The sequence below is a fragment of the Mixophyes fleayi genome, chromosome 6, assembly GCF_038048845.1.
Source record: "Mixophyes fleayi isolate aMixFle1 chromosome 6, aMixFle1.hap1, whole genome shotgun sequence".
Classification (NCBI taxonomy): domain Eukaryota; kingdom Metazoa; phylum Chordata; class Amphibia; order Anura; family Limnodynastidae; genus Mixophyes; species Mixophyes fleayi.
In genome coordinates this window covers 209,835,912-209,856,443 of record NC_134407.1, presented here as the reverse complement: position 1 = coordinate 209,856,443, position 20,532 = coordinate 209,835,912, and the positions used below count along the sequence as shown (strand labels likewise).

The 20,532-nt window shown below is 39.9% G+C and overlaps 1 protein-coding gene across 3 annotated transcripts in view; it reads right to left on the bottom strand.

Moving 5' to 3' along the window:
• Window positions 1-17,000, bottom strand: part of LOC142159889 (uncharacterized) — a 29,005-nt gene extending 12,005 nt beyond the window's left edge. The window contains exons 1-7 of one of the 3 annotated variants that reach the window (XM_075214742.1): window positions 16,796-16,992; window positions 11,634-11,744; window positions 11,427-11,524; window positions 11,239-11,299; window positions 6,127-6,376; window positions 5,601-5,809; window positions 4,095-5,139 (exon numbers count right to left, since the gene is read on the bottom strand). In XM_075214742.1, the coding sequence (XP_075070843.1) occupies window positions 4,166-5,139; window positions 5,601-5,809; window positions 6,127-6,376; window positions 11,239-11,299; window positions 11,427-11,483 (1,551 nt within the window). In that variant the 5' untranslated portion in view covers window positions 11,484-11,524; window positions 11,634-11,744; window positions 16,796-16,992 and the 3' untranslated portion in view covers window positions 4,095-4,165. Of the gene's footprint in view, window positions 1-1,027; window positions 1,126-4,094; window positions 5,140-5,600; window positions 5,810-6,126; window positions 6,377-11,238; window positions 11,300-11,426; window positions 11,525-11,633; window positions 11,745-16,795 lie in introns of those variants that run through there. The other 2 variants (XM_075214743.1, XM_075214744.1) reach the window with 2 other exon arrangements.
• Between the last annotated feature and the right edge of the window lie 3,532 nt (window positions 17,001-20,532).

Genomic DNA, 20,532 nt, shown 5'->3' with positions numbered 1-20,532 from the left:
ACACAGGCAGGCAATGCAGACAGAATCAGGAAGCGGTCTCGGAGTCAATCAAACCGGGTCGGTACACGGGTCACAAGAACAGAAGCGAGGTCAGCTAGCCGGGTCGGTACACAGAGGACAACGGAATCCAGAAGAGTGAACAAGCCGGGTCGGTACACTGGGAGTCAATACATACGAAGCAGGAACAAGGAAGGACACAGGAATCAGGAGCCAGGAACTTGTAAGTTGCTCTGACACTCTCCAAGTGTCAGAGCTAGGTTTTTATGCAGAGTCCCATTTGAATTCCCCGCCTTGGTGGTGATCATGTGACTGCCCTAGGTAGCAGTCACGTGATCGCTGAACCCGGAAGTGCGGCTTCCGGGTCCGACGGAGCGGCGGGGGAGCGTGGAATGGTAAGTATCGTAACACCTCTTCAATGCAACATGGTTTGCCCAGCTAAAATTTTATCCTTTGTTATGCTTTACTCTCCTTAATGACTCAGACCCAGAGAGTATTATATCAATAGGCCATGAATGTAAACACCCACAATGTTCAATTACAGTAATTTTGTGTTCTAAAACACACAGACTGAAAGATAAGAAAAACCAGCAGACAATACATTGGCCTTTAGCACAGCTCTGGTAACAATTTACATTCCCAAAAACTCAGTGATATGAGAGAGGATAAGAAAAATATCAGCTATTTGTCCCAATAAGCTTTGAGAGACGTTTACCAAGGTAAAGTAGTGACCTCCAGAGAAAACTGTAAGATACACTTGGTGCAGAGATACTTACTGTCTGATGTAATGAGGATAAAATATGTAGTTAGAAGTTAGATATGTAGTGTACATATTAGTACAATGGTGGTATTTTACCAGTATATGCAACTAGTCTGAATAATGCTTTCAATTAAGGTTTGGAAATGCAGAAAACAGGGGTGGTGTCCCAGTATGCTACTGCTTCTCACATTTATCCCAAAATAAGCAAAGGAATACTAGAAAAGAAAAAGAATTACATAAAGGTATGAAACAGACACAAAGTGACCATACCTTGATGTGTTTGTCCAGTCTGAAGTCTTCCACTGTACATTCCTGTGAATAAAGTGTCCTGGAAAACCTCTCTGTTGCATTTCTGCTACTGGATCCATCTGTAGGGCACACACAGTGACTAAATACAATATATATATATATATATCTACTATATAAATGCCTAGTGGCGTGTGTGGGAAAAAAAAACCCAAGCTGCAGCGCCACCTGCTGGGCAGAGTTATACACTGACCTATATATTTCTTGAAGAAGTGACAGTTGGGAGTGGTTGGTGGTTGCCGGGGGTGACAGTGGGGAGTTTTTAACACCTTAAGTAGCTTGATGAAGGATGTGGCGATGAAGATGAAGGATGAGGTGATGGAGAAAAATGATGAGGTGGTGACATGTGGACAAAACCATGTTAAAAAAGGGTGCTTGCGTCGGGAAGTAACGCTCTTCCCCTGAGGAGGCCTGGGCTAGGCCCAAATGCATGACAAGAACCTTTTTAACACCTTAAGTAGCTTGACTTGACTAGAATGCATGAGTATCATGCACGGGTTAATTTGTGTATATATATATATATATATATATATATATATATATATATATATATATATATATACACATGTACATATATACGCACACACATCAGACACAGCATTAAAACCATCTGCCTAATATTGTGTAGGTCCTGGCACCAAGATGGTTAGCAGCAGATACTTTAAGTCCTGTAATTTACTAGGTGGGGCTCCAGGGCTCAGACTTGTTTTTCCAGCACATCCCACAGATCCTGGATAGGACCCAGATCTGGGGAATTTAGAGGCCAAGTCAACACCTTGAACTCTTTGTCATGTTCCTCACACCATTCCTGCTCAATGTTTACAGTGTGGCAGGGCATATTATCCTACTGTCGAAGTCAGCAAATTGGATAAAGTAATTTCAATTAATATCGAGCAAACTTGGTTGTCTTTGTCTGCTAATATGCGTAGAGCACGCTACGGCGTGGAAGGGCTTATCCAGCCGCGACACGCGGCAATAACAGTTTTTACACTTTTATGTACATTCGCACAAACACACACATTTGTAAATAGTACACATTAATTGTAGTTGCAACACATAGTTATTTATGTCGAAATATAGTAGTGTTTATGTGTAATATTATAAGTTATATGCATATTAGTGATACATATGGTACAGGTTAAAGGAAAGGTGTCATGTCTGGTATCATATTAATCCCCTTTACATCAGCAGCTGTCCAGTTCATTCGGCGAAGAGATCGCACATTGCATGCTCTAGTTATTGATGTTAGGGAATAAACCTTTAATATGATGCTAACTATAAAATGCTAATGGACTAGTTGTAACTGGAGTCTTGGCGGGAAGAAAGGAGCACATTCCCTGGACCCCCACCTTTGGATTCTTTAGTTTGAACTAGCCTATGATCTGCAACCCCCTGGACCTTCCTGAAGCCTGGACCAATAGAAGCAAGCCATACCATCTGCATTGTTTTACTGTATTTCTGTTTGCATATAAGCAGTAGCTCTCATCTAGTGTTCAGTCATATAGACCACAGACTTCAGACCTGAATGACTGTTCACTGGATCCAGAGCGCCTGCGATAAGTAACGGCTGTACTTATTATTCTTTCGCTTGAATTATTCCATTTTTTGAGAATAAATATTGTGCGTTGGAAACGCAAATCGAGATTCGATAATCGTTATTGGATAGCGACAAAACGTGCATAACACTATTGAAAGAGGCCACTGCCATCAGGGAATACCGTTGCCATTAAGGGGTATAAGAAAACAAGAAAAAAACAGTTTCTAGCCTGGTCTCAGAAATAACAATTTTCAATTTGAAGCCCCCTGTACTGAGGGGAGAGAGAGAGGGAGAGGGAGAGAGAGAGAGAGGGAGAGAGAGAGAGAGGGAGGGAGAGAGAGATTGTGTGTGGATTGGTCAGGTCTCTTGGCTGGTAGCACACAGTAGGGGTTATTCATCTGGTGATTATAATACGCACAATTACTCTGTGCACGGCCAGAATCGGACTTTGCGCCCCAGAACGCAACAACCTCCAAGTCATCTTCGAGCGCAAATGACATTTATGTCAGCCATTGATTTCAGGATGGGAACGTGGTGAATGCACTAAAGGCGTTCCCCTGCAGACACATAACACTCACATTACGGCGAAAGCACAAGTACGCAGTTTTACAGACGGAAATCCTGCGCCTGCTCAGGGTCTGGTCTAAATCATAGCGATGACCTAGCACAGAAGTCGCAACCTCGCCATCTAATGGGAGAATGGACTATTCACCTACACACACTCATCGCGTTAGACAACACTGCCAGAGGGAAAGGACTATGGTGCCATTTAGGTAAAAGGATCTATTTAAACCATTGTTTGCTGCGGATGATAAGAACTGTTCTATACCAAAAAGAGGTAGGTGTCTTATTTTTATGCCTCACAGCGATGGGGTCATGAGTTCAATTCTCGACCATGGCCTTATCTGTGAGGAGTATATTCTCCCTGTGTTTGCGTGGGTTTCTGCCGGGTGCTCTGGTTTACTCCCACACTCCACAACATACTGATAGGTTAATTGGCTGCTATCAAAATTGATCCTACAGTCTCTCTCTCTCAGTCGTCTGTGTGTGTATATTAGGGAATTTAGACTGTAAGCTCCAATGGGGCAGGGACTGTTGTGAGTGAATCAGTGGTACTATATAAATAAATGGTGATGATGATTCTTGTGGGAACATTGAAATTGTCTTCTTTTTTTTTCCTTCATACAACACTGGAGTCTGGACATTACCAATGCTTGTCTGTTTTGTGCGTGTTGTGTATTTCCAACATGCTTACATACATGTGCATTGTGCTTGTGTGCTATAAAACATTTCAAATATTTTGTCTGCATCTTCTCTGTATGCCTGCGGATTTATTTTTTTCTTTCCTCTTATTCTTTATAGGATTCCCAAGACTATTTCAGGTAGAAAAAGATATGCGATTTCATCATACTTTACATGTAATTACCTTTTGGCCTTTGTTTTAAATGTAATGTTTAAAGTAAATGAACAAATACACAAGGAAACGTATTTTTTTAAGACAAACAAATGTGTATTAAAGCAAACACAAACCACACGTGTCCGCAAAAAAATTACAATAAATGTTTTCATTTTTTTCGAGCCCGCTTGCCCCTTGGCCCAAAATTTGATAATGATTTGGCCGTGACCTGGCTTCTGGTTACCCGTGATGTGGAGGGCAACAGTGAGGAAGAAGCACAGGGTGAAGGTGCAGCAGAGGGTGGAGGTGCAACAGAGGGTGGGACAGCAGCAGAGGGCGGTGGGACAGCAGCAGAGGAGGGCGGTGGGGCAAAAGAGGTGTGTTGGGCAAAAGAGGTGTGTTGGGCAAAAGACGTGTGTTGGGCAAAATAGGCGGGATGGGCATAAGAGCTGGGTTGGGCATAAGAGGTTGGTGGGGTCAAAAAAGGGGGTTGGGAAACAGAGGGCATTTGGGCTGCAGGGGGCGGTGGGGCAGTGTGGTAAAATTGGGGATGATAAGGAGGGTAAAGGTGGGGATGATAAGGAGGGTAAAGGTGGGGATGATAAGGAGGGTAAAGGTGGGGATGATTACCATTTGGATATTGAGACATAGGATCTTCTGTGGAGGAATTTTGCATAGGGACACTAGTGGAATGAGAGGAAACATGTGTCGTAGAGGAAGGAGAGGTAGCACGTGTCATTGGGGCAGGAGGGTTGCTGGTGAGATATTGTGCGAAAAGGTCGGTGAGACGGGTCAGAGTTGTGTCAATGTTGGTAAAAGTATGATGGATATGGGTCAGGGTAGTGTCAATGTTGGTGAATTTGTCATGGATATGGGTCAGGGTAGTATCAAGGTTGGTGAATTTGCCATGGATATGGGTCAGGGTGGTATCAAGGTTGGTGAATTTGCCATGGATATGGCTCAGGGTAGTGTTTATCTCCTGGGTTGTGCTCTCTAGTGCTCGGTTGGATTGGTGCATTTTATTGAAGAATTCCAGGAGTAGAGCATGGTGCCCACTTCCCCCTGCTTCCTCTTCCATCTGAGGCTCTTCCACATCCTGGGTCACCTCCACTAGGCCCTCTTCTTCTTCCTCTGTATCTTCACCTAACGTAGTGTAAGAAAACAAAAAAAAATTACATAAACATCAATGTCTGACTCAACATCCATGTTTTTGCATCATATTAAATCGATTTCATAACAATCTTTGTGTATTATTTAACATGCAAGTCGGTGTGTATATGTGGAGTTATCTTTTCTCAAAAATTATCCAAAATGTTATAACAATATGTATATCAATGCATCAAGCAGCCTATGTGTGTGCTCAGTGGAATGTTACCTAGACATCCTTTAGAAATCTCAAAGTGATCTTGGAAATGCTCAATAGGCTGGCTAGGCTTCAGTATAACTACCAAGGATTTAGAAGTTTTATTTGCATTACAATTGGCAAGTGCTAATTATTAATTTCTTATTTTTTTAAAAAAAAATCCAGCTATTGTTGTTGGGTGTAATTCGTTTTCTGTAAACAAAACATATGTAATTTTTTTATCTATGGATTATAAATGTACCTCTGGGGATGAGTGGTATTGTTAGGGGTAGGCACGGTCCGGTGTTAATCCAGCCCAACCCCTGCACCAACTGCTCATCAAGGCAAGCCAATGCCGTGGTCTCCAGGGGACTGAGGTACAATTGAGCCGGGGGACCACCGCTTGTTGCCCTAGCAAGAATGTGGTGGTCCCGAATTTTATCCTTCAGGCGACGCTTAAAGTCTTGCCACCTGTATGAAATGTTCCAAAATAAGAATGTTGCAATGTATACACACCGAAATATTTTTAGAAAACTTGTGCAGGTATATGTCTTGGCCCTAGAGGTCAAAGACTAATTACAGGAAGCTACCTAGTGCTAATACTTAATTTGAAGACTTTAAAAAAAGTGGCACATTAGCAATGATAATGTCCAAGTTTTTAAAGTTAGTATAGATGTTGGTTAGTCATACCTTGGACAATGATTTTAAGGTTGTAAACATTTACAGACCTGTACTAGGCATGCAGAGCACAAAATATTAATTTTGGCACCCAAAAAACCCCAAATTACCTTTTTTTGACCTCCGTCACTGTTCGGTGAATTGGAGCCACGGCATTGACCTGCATCATGATATCCTCCCAGATTCGAGCTTTTGCTGGGGTGGAGAGCTGCTGGTTGGTAGAGTATAGCCTATCCACCGCCAGCTTGATCAACACTTCCAATTCCCTAATGCTGAAATTTGGTTGCCTCCGCTTCGAGGCTGAAGCGGAGTAGCCAGAGGCCTGACTTGTCCCTGGATGGTCTTGGTCAGCCACGCTTTCTAAACAGGAGTAAAAAGACAGTCATTAGTAACAATACTTAACATCCCTGTAAAGTGTATCACATAAGGCAACGGAATCATAACGGAAGTTGGAGGCAGACATGAGCGAGACACATCCATGGATCAAATGAGCCAATCAACTGCACATAGACACCTGTGACTGGATAATTAATTAAGCACACTCCCTAATAGCCTTTATTAGGCATAGCATTATGGACTGTTCAATGACACATTTTTCCCCGAGGAAGTCCGACTATAGCGTCGGTGAAACGCGTTTGGTAGACTTTTACTCTTGATCTACTACACAGTCATTGACTTCAAAGTACTTCTATTTCAAAACTTAATCCTACTGGGCGAATCACTGCCGGCCCGCTAACCAGAGCTGAGCAGGAACACGCTTACCAGCAAGCCAACACAGATTGTGGCTGTTTTAACCACAGGCAGCACCCGGCACAGCAGTCGGAATAAACGATCACACGACCGCCAGACGGGGACATGCTCTCCGGGATCACTATATGGACAAGCAGCGCTGAAAGGACTGGTTGCTACTCACAATGAACGACATAACGATTTCTTCCATACAGCAATTACTATACCTACTTCCAACAGCAGCGTCTGTCTGCTCCCGCTAGGACCACCGTCACAGCGTTGACCGAAGAGTATTTGTGAGACATTAACACCAGCCATTTGTTCTGAGTGGTAAAAAAGATCCTATAATCCACCCACCACCCCTCGAGGATCCAGTCACTTTGTTACTCAAGTAAGATTTAATGTTTCTATTATCTATTCTGCACCGTGTATAGCTCTAGCCCTGGGATAAATTCCTAACAATAGCAACACTGAATACTTCTGGACCAGCCTGCTCTTGATCTATTCCTATTGATGAATCTCTTTAGATAAACTAACATCAAGCACTATTTTACTATTTAATGTTATCATGAACATAGGATGATCCTTCCCTAGGATTACCACCAAGATGTATTGTTTTTCTGCTGGACTTTATTATATTTACTGTATTCATGACATTGTTTATCTTATACTGCCGATTTCATTATTTACTGTATTTACTGTGACTGGATCACTTCTAAATAACTTATGGTATAAATTTATTTAAAGGAAATAGCGCAGGGCGCTTATTTATATAATTGCCAATGCACTTATTTTGGATATTGTGTATATTTTGATATAAAAAATCATTATTTCTGAGACCAGGGTAGAAAATTCACTTTTTCTGTTTTAACCTTGCTAAAGGAAATGCCTTATTTATGATGTATATATATATCTGATACAATGAGCCTTTGTTTAGATAGTCTTTGTGTATCGTGATGTGGGGAAATTACTTGTTTGGGGTTTGTACCTTTCTTTGTGAATGTGCATTCTGCGACTGTCTGAAGAAAGTATTCATGTGAATTAGACCTTTTGACTTGCTAGATTTCCTGTGTCTAAAAACAAGATGCAGGACATCACATCGTTTCTGGAACTTCACAGATAAGTGTAAATATTGTTAGCTTTACAATGCATGTAAATCCATGTTTGTGTAAACACATTGCATCCTGAGTCTAAAAATAGCCTGTGCCCAAATCAGTATAAAAAGCACTGTCTTGTACACTGAAATGTATCATTCTGATGTCCCATCTGACCTGATCACTTGGTACCTTCAACCAGTATGAGAGCAAATAAACATCACTCTGCTTCAAAACCCTGCTCGACAACTTCTTCATTATTGCTGTAATCCTGTGACCTGCAGATTAGACCTAAATCTAATCCGTTCTCAGTCTATTTCTGAGGTTGGACCCAGCTTTTCCGGTACCATCTCTCTGCCAACTCTATTTAATCCTTATTTATTTTTTTAAGGATATCCTTATGTCTAGCCCAAGCATGCTTAAATTGCTCTACTGTATTAGCCTCTACCACCTCTGATGGAGGCTACCATCCACTACCCTTTCTGTGAAGGAATGTTTCCTCACATTTCCTCTGAACCTACTTCCCCCCAGTGTCAGTGCATGTCCTCGTGTTCTAGTACTTCTCTTCCTTTGAAGACTGTTTCCCTCATGTACCTTGTTCAAACCCTTGAAATATTTGAAAGTATCTATCATACATATTAAGATCTTTTAGTCTTTTCGGGTAAGTTTTCTGCTTTATTCCTTGCACCATTTTAGTTGCCCTTCTTTGTACAGTCTCTAATGTATTTATATCCTTCTGGAGATAGGACATCCAAAACTGAACACAGTATTCTAGATGAGACCATACCAATGACTTATACAGTGGCATTATTACTTCTTTCTCTCTGCTACCGATTCCTCTCCCTATGCAACCAAGCATCCGACCTGCCTTACTGATTCCTAAGTTAAATTGCTTACCTGCCTTTAAGTCACCTGAAATAGGTACTCTTAGATCCCTTTCCTCCTCAGTAGTTTCCATTACTCCACCCAAGTGCATGATTTCGCATTTTTGACATTAAACTGTAATTGCCACTGTCTTGACCATTTCTCTAGTCTACCTAGATCATCAATCATTTGTTTTATCCCTCCTGGTGTGTCTATCCAGTTGCACATCTTTGTGTCATCTACAGAAGACATACTCTCACTTCAATACCATTTGCAATGTCACCAATAAAGCTATTAAAAAGCACTGGTCCAAGTACAGATCTTTGGGGTACTCCACTGGAAACCTTTCCATCCTGTGAATGCACTCCATTTACTACAACTCCGTTTTCAATCCTGCAACCAAGATCTTATCCATTCAACCATCTTAGAATCCAATCCCAAGTTTTTGAGTTTATTAGATTATTTAATTTATCATTGTGATGTGGGACAGTGTAAAAGCCTTACTAAAATCTAGATAAGTACATCTACGACTCCCCCCTTCCTCTTGATCTAATGCATTAGTCACCCAGTCAGAAAAGTCAATAAGATTTGTTTGACTCGATCTCTCCCTAGTAAGTTGATGCTGTTTGGGATCATGTAAGTTACTAGATATTAGATATTCTACAACTCTTTCCTTTAACAGTGTTTCCATCAATTTCCCTACTACTGATGTAAAGCTCACTGGTCGGTAGTTACTTGCCTCTTCCTTGATTCCACTTTTGTGCAGTGGGACTAGATTCACTCTTTTCCAGTCCTCTGGAATTACTCCTGTAGCTAGTGACTGGTTGAATAATTCTATTAATGGTGTTATCAGCACCCCTTTAAGCTCTTAGCATCATTGGATGTATCCCATCTGACCCCCATTGATTTATCCACTTTCAGTTTTGAGTAGTGATAGGACCTTCTCCTCTGTAAATGTACTTGTATCTACCTTATTTTTATGACTATACTGGCAACTTAACTGTGGGCTTCTTCCCCGCTCTTTCTGTAGTGAACACTGAGCAAACATAATTATTAAGATGATCTGCTATTACCTTGTCTCCCTCAACAAGACCCTCACTCTCTGTCTTTAGTCTTATTATTCATCCTTTTAGTTTTCTCTTTTCACTGATATACCTAAAAAAAGTTTTGCCCCTTTACATTGTTTTTGTGTAGTCTAAGTCTCTGTATTTATAATACATCAAACTGTTTGATGGTCACTGGCTTCTAGGTTGTAACCCACATTTCCACCAGATATTCTGTCACTATTTGTAAATATTAAGTCTAATATTGCGTCTTTGCGCGTGTTCTCCCTCTCCATTTGCTTGAGGGATGCTCTCTGCAAGGAGTTCAGAATGTTCCTACTTCTAGTGGAACTTGCAAATAACCTTCATTGGACAAAGTACCAGGCCTGCTATGTAATAGTGATGTTTCAGAATCAGTATGTGATTAATATAAACCTCCCAGGTCAAGTCCATATGAAAGTGGTGTTGAGGTGTGTTTATTTGGCCAATGATGGCCCATGTTTGATATTGGAAATTGCATTACCTGGATGTCTCTATGTATGCGTGAGACAGAGATAACATTTATATATAAACTAATTCAAACTGAACGCCTTAGCATCCGTCGCCTACACCTCCATCAAAGACGCTGTGTAGCAAGGGAGGGGCATGCGGAAGAGGCAGCGGAGGACAGGGAGGCCCATTAGCAGGAGGGCCAGCACCACGTTGAGGCAGAAAATATTTCATATTCCCAGCTTCCATTTGCCCCATCATCAGATGATTCAGAGGAGGAGTCACAGGTAACTTGAGAAGAATGTAAGTATCATGATTTTATAATGTAGTATAATTGTTTCATGGGCCTAATAACTGTTACCAAACCCCCCCCCCCCCCCAAATATATCTGCATGTGGCTCCAAAAAGTAGTAGTTCTGGGTCTGGTTTGGCATTATGGCAGGAGAATCCCACACTGACGGTTTCCATGCTATATTTCCACCAGCCTAGACTGGCAGCATAAGGGTTTGTTAAGCTGTTTGGGGAAGGGGGGCACACATTTTTTTTTAAACATTTAACTCCGGTATTGGTGGCTTACATATATTGATTTACGTCGACTTTGTGACTGTCGTCTTTACAACCCTTCAACATTCACTAGCAGGGCAAAGAAATACACAGCGCTATGCTCTCCAGTTTTACGTCACGTAAGTGACTTAACGATTGTATTCATCAAGCAACGTATCTTCAGACCTGCTCCATGTTGAATTTGGCGTACATATACCCGATTTACGTGCGTTTTAAAACAAACATCAGTATGTGTCTCGTAATGAATCAGGCTCAATGACATTATGTGAGGAGGAGAACGGGGTCTAATAAGGGCTGCTAGCTCCTAACTACCCTACTGTGCAGATTATTTCTCCACACTAGTTTGTAATGACAGAGAAGGATGTAGAATAACAGTTGTTGTAGTGACTGTACAAAGAGAATATGTGACTATATTCTGTATTTAGTTATTATTGCTTACCTGTGCTGATATCTGTAGAAATGTCTTCCTCCTTAATCATTACAACTCTCTGAACTTCACCCTAAATGTTTTAGAAAATAATAATAAAGCATAACATAATATAAAGTTAATAATCACAAAAGATGTGACGGTAAAAATTATTTTGAATAACTTTACATTAATTATTAGAAGGTAATAATTCCATCTACCTGGAAATCCTGTAGGGGGATTTTGTAATCTTCCAGTTTACACCGAACGTGGTCCATTTGTGGTTAGAGTAGAAGTGACGGCTGGTGGAACACTGGGACTGGAATTACAAGGAAAATCACATTAATCTATTGATGATTAATTATTTACTCTAGTAACTGTCAACCAGCCTGTTGGTATAATGACTGTAAAAAGGACATTGCACTCACCAAATAAAAAGCATATAATATGCTCTGGTGACATTCTGACTTTATGGGCCTAGTTTCCTCACAGGCCAAGTCTTTAGGTACAGTTGCCGGTGTCATGATAATATATAGGCACTGAGTTGGGGTAGACGGCAGGTAATGAGAACAAGAAAGAGGCCAACATTGGTAACAGAACAACATTGTAGTATATTAGCAACAAGTTAGGATACAGCCTAATTGGGCAGTGAAGGGGGGGACAGAAATGTTTAAATAACAAACACAAATGTGGCCGCATCATCACACAAACAACTGACTGTGTCAAACATTCTGATAAAACTACAATAGGGTGATGGTGGTGATTACGCAACCTTCTCCACAATCAAGTGGCATTACATCCGCCCCGACAGAGGACAATGAAGTCACATGACTACTGTGATAGCAAATTTAAATTTTATGTATATTTAAAAAAAATCTTATACTTCTTAATTATATCTTCCACACACTTATCGGTGGTCATGTTTTATATGTGGAATGACATAGAATGACGGACAATTACTATGGAATGACAGCTGTTTTATACGCCATGTCAATGCAGAAATATCAGTAAAAACTTGCATTTCCCCCATAAAAACAACCCCATTTCTTCCACATCCTCTAATCACACACACTAATCCCTTTGCATATGCGCTCCCCCACACCTGTACCCCACCACACAAGTCTCATGATGTGGAATGACGGACGATTACTATGGAATGACGGCTGTTTTATACGCCTTCTGAATGACACAGGAATATATTGGAGACAATAGTCAGTATCGTAAAAGGAATAAAATACACGGAAATGCAGGTACTCACACAATTCTGGATTAAGGTCCACTGTTTAAGAAGCTTTCTAGGTGGCAGCAAACTATAAATGGTCAATATCCAGTGGAAACTTCATTGCCAGTGGCCATACAGAGAATGGTTAGATCCAAACGAAATGGTTAAGACAGACAACGATCCATGAACAGTCTGAGCCAGGCAAAGGTCAGAACTGGCAGCATATAAACCAATACTTATTTGTCCCGCAGCGGCAGGATCGACTACTTTCACCAATGTGTGTCTGACACCACCGTTCCAGACAATTTTTTTTGCATCACCATGTAACACTGGACACTTAATATGATGATGTTCATCATATTAAGTGTCCAGTGTTACATGGTGATGTATAGATATATAATATTCGTTGTGAATTTTCATTAAGTTGTAGCAGAGCACTTTTGACACTTGTAGTAGGTTGGGAGCTTCTTCCTGATTACAGAAAGGCAGGGGCTACATGATACCAATTTCAGCAGTGACAACAGAGAATCATGCAGTCGTCTGGGGAGTAATTTCCTGGGCAAGCACTTTCTGCACATGTGGACCACTGACTGCTATCCTTGTTAACGAGTGATGTTAAGGAATTTAAACTGTAAGTTCCAATGGGGCAGGGACTGAAGTGAGTGACTTCTCTGTACAGCGCTGCGGAATCAGTGGCGCTATATAAATAAATGATGATGATGACGATGATAGGTATTTCACCAGTTGATTGTAATGAGTTCGCTGTGCATTTCATTGTATGAGTACTTGCATGACTTTAAATTTTCTTTTCTTATAGCTGCACTGTTTATGCTGAACTACATTTTTCTGTATCCATCTTCCAACGCGCTGACTTTCTATGCCTTCGTATTCCTCTCCAGAAATAATACAAAAAGAATTTAAAACTGCGTATACACCACAGTCATAGGAATTATTTTGCTGAACGGCATTTTCACATAAGTGCACCTTTCATTCTGCTTGGATAAATAATACATTTGCCAACTGATGACAGGTCGCTGAAATGGACAAAAGAACATCACTATGTTCCTTGGCTCTGTTGTTTTGCTTCTTGGAATCTACTATGATGACTTCCCTGGTTCTAAAAATAATGACATCAAGACACCAATGCTGGCCATGTTTCCAGACATCAGTGTTGAAAGGGACTAGGACAAAGTCCATGTTTAAAGCACTCTTTTAGGTGTCCGTAGAAAAGATCAGCGCATCCTCTTACAACACTCTGATATATATAAGTTGGGCATGCCAGTATTTGTTCTTTCAAATTTTTCCGGCATATGAAGTTTAAAATAGCTTCTTCAATAACGTCATCACAAAGCCATTCATCAGGGTCCAACGTTTTCAGAATCTCCTGCTCCATGGTACTCAGCAGCCCTGTTTCACACACTATTCCTTCTATATTCCAAGGAGATGTGTAACTTCCATTACTTTTTACTGTGACTTTCTTTATTGGTGTTGAATGTTTTGGTGCATTAATGTACTTCTCCTCCAGATTGAAGTCTATATTATCTTTTGTTATTGTTGGCAGCACGGTGGCTTAGTGGTTAGCACTTCTGCCTCACAGCACTGGGGTTATGAGTTCAATTCCCGACCATGGCCTTATCTGTGTGGAGTTTGTATGTTCTCCCCGTGTTTGCGTGGGTTTCCTCCGGGTGCTCCGGTTTCCTCCCACACTCCAAAAACATACTAGTAGGTTAATTGGCTGCTATCAAATTTGACCCTAGTCTCTCCCTCTCTGTCTGTTGTCCGTGTCTGTGTGTGAGCGTGTGTCTATATTAGGGAATTTAGACTGCAAGCTCCAATGGGGCAGGGACTAATGTGAATGAGTTCTCTGTACAGCGCTGCAGAATCAGTGGCGCTATATAAATAAATGGTGATGATGATGATGGTGGGCTCATCTCTGTATTTTCAAGAAGATGTGTTTCCCTTTCTAGTGAGGAGCAAAAAATTAAGTCTGGTGCCGTTGTACATTTGTAATCAATATCATCAATTCTTGGCCTGTTTCTCCCATATTTTTGTCTTTTCCCACACCTCCTCTTCCAGAGTCTTGACAATGAGTATGTTTGTTTATCCACAGGCTCTTTGTGTCTAATTAACAATTGTGCTGTTATAATATGGTAGTATTTCCCTGTACTCGGGCAGGAGCAAAAAGAGGGTTCTAGCAGTAGTCTTACTGCCTCAAATTGTGGTCCATGAACATTTCTCACCACAAACGTTGATGATTGAGGACAAAGGGAAACCCCACCAGTCACTATACAATATCTTGCCAAAGACATTCGGCTCATTCTGTAATGTTTATTTTTATCCATTCCTTTCACTGGAAGTGGACTGGTAGCCTTAATCTTATCAATGATGGATTCAAGGGGGATAAACTCTGGAAATGTTAATTCAGTAACTGACTTTGAAAACTGATCTCTAAGCTTGTAATTTCCAAGTCCACAGTATGCCCGTTTAAATTCATACAAATAATAATAGCGCTGCATGTAGAACGTGGCAAGGATGCAGCACACGCCCTTGTGTTTCTAACTCCCATTGTCCCATAGATTGTAAGCTTTCGAGCAGGGTTCTCCTACCTCTCTGTCTGTATGTATTACCCAGTATTGTCTTATCAATGTTTGTTCCCAATTGTAAAGCGCTACGGAATTTGCTGGCGCTATATAAATAAATGTTGATGTTGATGATGATGAAGGATGGCAGTATCAATTGGGAGTTCCTTCCATGCAAGCTCATATTTTATGACTTTGTTGAGGCTCTCACTGATGTTATTTGTTGCCTTTGTGTCATTTGGAAATGCAGCATATTAAACTTTGCTGAATTTTTTACAATGCAGCCCTTTAATTGTGTATCAAAGTAGCTTTGGAAAGTTTCACTCCATTGCATGCTGAACTTTTTGTATGTCTTGTGAAACGGTAATAGTAAGCCGGATTTCAGCTTGCAGCTCCCTGAGCCGCGAGCTGAATTCCAGCGAGAAAAGTACCGTAATAACGGTATTTACGCGCACTATTACCGTAATGACGGTAATAGTGCGCGCGGTGCATTAATTTTGGCAGTAACGCTAGGAATTGAATATGCCCCATGTAGTGCTTACTTTATATAAGACACCTTACCCAAATGTAATATAATACCACTGATTGATTGACCCAATAAATGATTTTTATTAGGGACTTTTCATGACTCTGATGTACCTATGCAAATTGTAGTAATGTAGTGGGGTACAGGTGTTGGGGAGCACATATGCAAAGGGATTAGTGTGTAGGATTAGAGAATCTGGGAGAAATAGGGGTGTTTTATGGGAGAAATGCAAGTTTTTACTGATATTTCTGCATTGACATGGCATACAAAACCGCTGTCATTCCATAGTAATTGTCCGTCATTCCACATTATGAGACTTGTGTGGTGGGGTACAGGTGTGGGAGAGCGTACATGCAAAGGGATTAGTGTGTGTGATTAGGTGATGTGGGAGAAACAGGGGTGTTTTCCATGACAGACGAGCAATTGTTTTTACATTTTTGCATTGACATGGTGTATAAAACAGCTGTCACACTATAGTTATCGTCCGTCATTTCACATTATGAGACTTGTGTAGTGCATACTTGCCAAATCTCCCAGAATGTCCGGGAGACTCCCGAAATTTGGGTTGCTCTCACGGACTCCCGGGAGAGCTGCTTCTCCCGTCTCCCGCAATTGCGGAGCTAAAATGACGCGATTCACAGTAAACTGCATCATTTTAGCCCCGCCCCCGCGACAAAATGGCCTATTTGTCGCGGGAGTGGGGCCAAAATTTACACATTTTGCCCCGCCCCCTCCCAGATACAAGTTGCCAAAAGTAAGCAAGTATGGTGTAGTGACGTACAGGTGTGGGGGGAGCGTATATGCAAATGGTTTAGTGTGTGTGATTAGGGGATATGGGAGAAACAGGGGTGTTTTTCATGACAGAAGAGCAAATGTTTTGACATTTTTGCATTGACATGGTGTATAAAACAGCTGTCATTCCATAGTAATCATCCGTCATTCTATGTCATTCCACATGTAAAACATGACCAAGTACCTTAGGAATAAGTGTGTGAAAGATATAATTAAGAAGTATAAGATTTTTTAAAATATATATAAAATTTCAATTTGCTATCATAGTAGTCTATTGGCATTCCTTTAAGCAGACTGAAGCTGTCATTCCTTTAAGCAGCAGACTGAAGCTGTCATTCCTTTTAGTACATTCCTTGTTAGCATGCTGCCCATTCACAGAAAATAACAACGAATGGTGAATTCAATTAAAACTACCTGTTCTCTGTAGAATGTGGACTGAAGTGAATGATTGGAGTTAAAACATATATTTACCTTTTGTTTAGTTGATGTGCATCAAGGGTTCATAATTCAACTGGAAATCATATCATGTTCACTTCCCGGTCTGGATTCCATTACTCTTCCTAGTCTGCTTTAGATTAATCTGCGCGATCTGCATTCTATGACCCTTCCCTATCTGCGTTCCATTACAGTTCTTTCGCTACGTTCCATTACCCTTCCCTATCTGCGTTCCATTACCCTTCCCTATCTGCGTTCCATTACCCTTCCCTATCTGCGTTCCATTACCCTTCCCTATCTGCGTTCCATTACCCTTCCCTATCTGCGTTCCATTACACTTCCCATCTGCGTTCCATTAGTTCTTTCGCTACGTTCCATTACCCTTCCCTATCTGCGTTCCTTTACCCTTTCCTATCTGCGTTCCATTACCCTTCCCTATCTGCGTTCCATTACCCTTCCCTATTTGCGTTCCATTACCCTTCCCTATCTGCGTTCCATTACACTTCCCTATCTGCGTTCCATTACCCTTCCCTATCTGCGTTCCATTACCCTTCCCTATCTGCGTTCCATTACACTTCTTTCTCTACGTTCCATTACCCTTCCCTATCTGCGTTCCATTACATTTCTTTCTCTACGTCCCATTACACTTCTGGGTTGAAATACGTACGTTATAAACGTGTTCTGAAAAACAAGAGGCATGGTTCTTACCAAAACAACTGATCAAGCAGTCGATACAAGTTATGGTCTCTGACAAAATGGTCGCCGCCTCACCTCTGTGGAGACACCGTTTTAAATTCTGAAAGCTGAGAGGATGATGATACATTGTCATATCATTAATTATTATAGGCCTGCTTATTCATGATGTAGCTTTTATTGTTATCTACCCTGTCAACTTAACAAACATTTTTTTACAGTGACATTCATTGTATAATTACATACATACAATGGATAATACATAATCATAATGCAGAAAATATCAGTATACAATAATATATTTTACTGACAGTAACATTACAATTTATATACTTAATAACATATATATATATATATATATATATATATATATATATATACACACACACACACACACACACACACACACACACACACAGTGCTTATAATATAAAGGAGTTCAGCATAGACAATACAACTTAATACAGGTTCATCATTGCTGTGACTTCTGTGTCTTTTTTAAATATGTGCCCTGGTGTGTTTATGTACTTTCACTTTCTTTGCTAATTTTAGTTACGTTTCTTATTATGTGGAATATCTTTATTTCATACATGTATGGCTTCATTCCCATAACCTGGTAAAATTCCTATGCCTCTGTACCATACCTCCCAACATTTTAAAAATCTACAATTGCAGCCAAATGTGAAATTAAGTGAATATTCTGCTGAACAGGTTTGAAATTATCTCTTATCTCTAACTAATATACAGGGTTTAATTGCAGCATTGACGTTATTACTATATATGTGCACTGTGGTAAAAACAATATATGGCAAAAATGTACATGATATGGCAAATGACCATTCAGATGTCTCCATTTAGCCAAACGTCCCAGTATATGGTCAATAACCCCACAAATGATTTTTTTCATGGGACTGCTGCTTTAACATTAATGGAGATAGATAGACTCCTGTACCCTCCTTCCCAACACCATGAACACCAGTAAGCCTAGGGTGCTTTCTAACATCAACAAGCTCCACCACCCTCATGATTCCTAGAAAGTGGGAGAACACCTGTCAAAGACCTTCATATTCCTTATTACAGTTCATGGTACCATAAAGTGGCTATAAGGGGTCACTGAATACATTTTGCCAACAAACACAGGTAATCTCAAATCCTAGACAAATGAAAAAGGCAAGCAGGCACTGACTTCAGGTTTCTTTACCCAAGCCTCTTAGAGCTATTTTATTTTATAGCCATTGAAAGTGCATACTTTTTAAGAGTAGCACCGACCATTTGTCCAGGAAATATTATCAGTGCATGACCAGTATTTTCACCTTGCAATCTTAAATTGCTTTTGGGTGCCAAAATAAGAAAAAAACAATTCTCTTCCTGAAGGCATCACATAGTACCAAAACTAAAATGTACTGCATATAAAACAAAGGGTTATAACCTAAATACATTAACACATACATGAATAAAAACCACCCCCTTCCAATATTGCTGAGCAATAGGTTCATGTTATACCCATTATATTGTTATTTCCCATCATATTTTATGTCAGTTATACTATATCCATTCTGGCTTGCATGCTACTCATTGGCATATCGTGACAAATGAAGTGGCAAATTAATAAACCATTATTAATATAATACTTATTTTAAACTTCTTTTGTTTCTGTTATTGACACTACAATTTGCTACATTTTGCTCAATATCCTTGAATAGATTTACACAAGTGAATTAATAACCAGTGTCAACAACAAAGAATTAGGCAAATTATTCTCTTTATATAACCATATAATTAACTTTAATTCTTCATTTGTAACATCCATGTGATTTTACAGCTTTATGTTGTTTATTTTCTTCATTGGACAATTAATGACCATTTACTCATCTGCCAATGGACCTTTGTTGTTTTGGTTTCTGCAAAATACAATCAATATATAAAATGACAAACATATCTTTATTATTGCATGCTTATTTAAGTCTCTCCTCTTGTTGTGGGCCTTTCATGTGTGCCATTTAGTGCAATGTATGTGTTACAATTTGCAAAAAAAACTGTAATATAAATTTTCAATACTTTTGCTTAATAAAACAGTATTTATTTTACATTGGTTATTTATCCAAGTGTGTCTTAGTACCCACGAAACAGTACCCCAGATTTTTCTGGAAGAAATATATGGGGGTAAATGTATCATACTGCGGGTTGTACAAGTCGCCGGAAATCGTCGAGATGACAGCTTAAATTTAAAGCGGCGCTGCCTTGTAAAGGAAAGTTTCCCTTTACAAGGCAGCACCGCTTTAAATTTAAGCTGTCATCTCGCCGATTTCCGGCGACTTGTACAACCCGCACAATGATACATTTACCCCATGGTGTTTCCTATAGGGAGTTCTCATTATGCAAATGGAAACAATTATATATTGGGGATATGATATTCATAGTTGCCAACCATCCCTCATTTCTTCTCCTTAAAATGTCTTTATTTTTTACTGTTGACCAAATTAACCAATTCCTCTTATTCTGTATAGAAGATGCAAATCTCACCATCTCTATTATCAATTTCTTATTATATTATATATTTCTTCATTATATTCCTAATATTTACTAATATCTTTTAAATGCAAAAGCATGGTATAATAACCATATTTAGTAGATAATGATGATTAGAGTGCACCAATAGATAATACCCAGTGTGATGTACTAGATGCTCAATACCTTTAAATGCTGTGAAGTACGCTATAATCTTGTTTCAGCAAAAAATAGATTGAATTTAGTGTGATATTGGCTAATGAGTGGATTAATCATTTGAGTTGAGGGAAGGAAATAATTAATTTTATTGGGATTTAAATATCATATGAATAAAAAGGAGCCCAATCATTAAAACCACTATCCCTCTCTATAAAAATTGCAGATTTACATTTACTAGAGGCCAAACCATCCATTAGTTTCTGTCTCTATTACAAGAGAAAGCAAAGCCGCCTCTAACAGTCATGGTCTTTGACAAAATGGCCGCCGCAATTCAATCTTAGTTATATGAAATTGGAGACACATTTTAAACTACTCTGGAACAGATAAAGTGCGGTTGTATTGATTTACCTTTA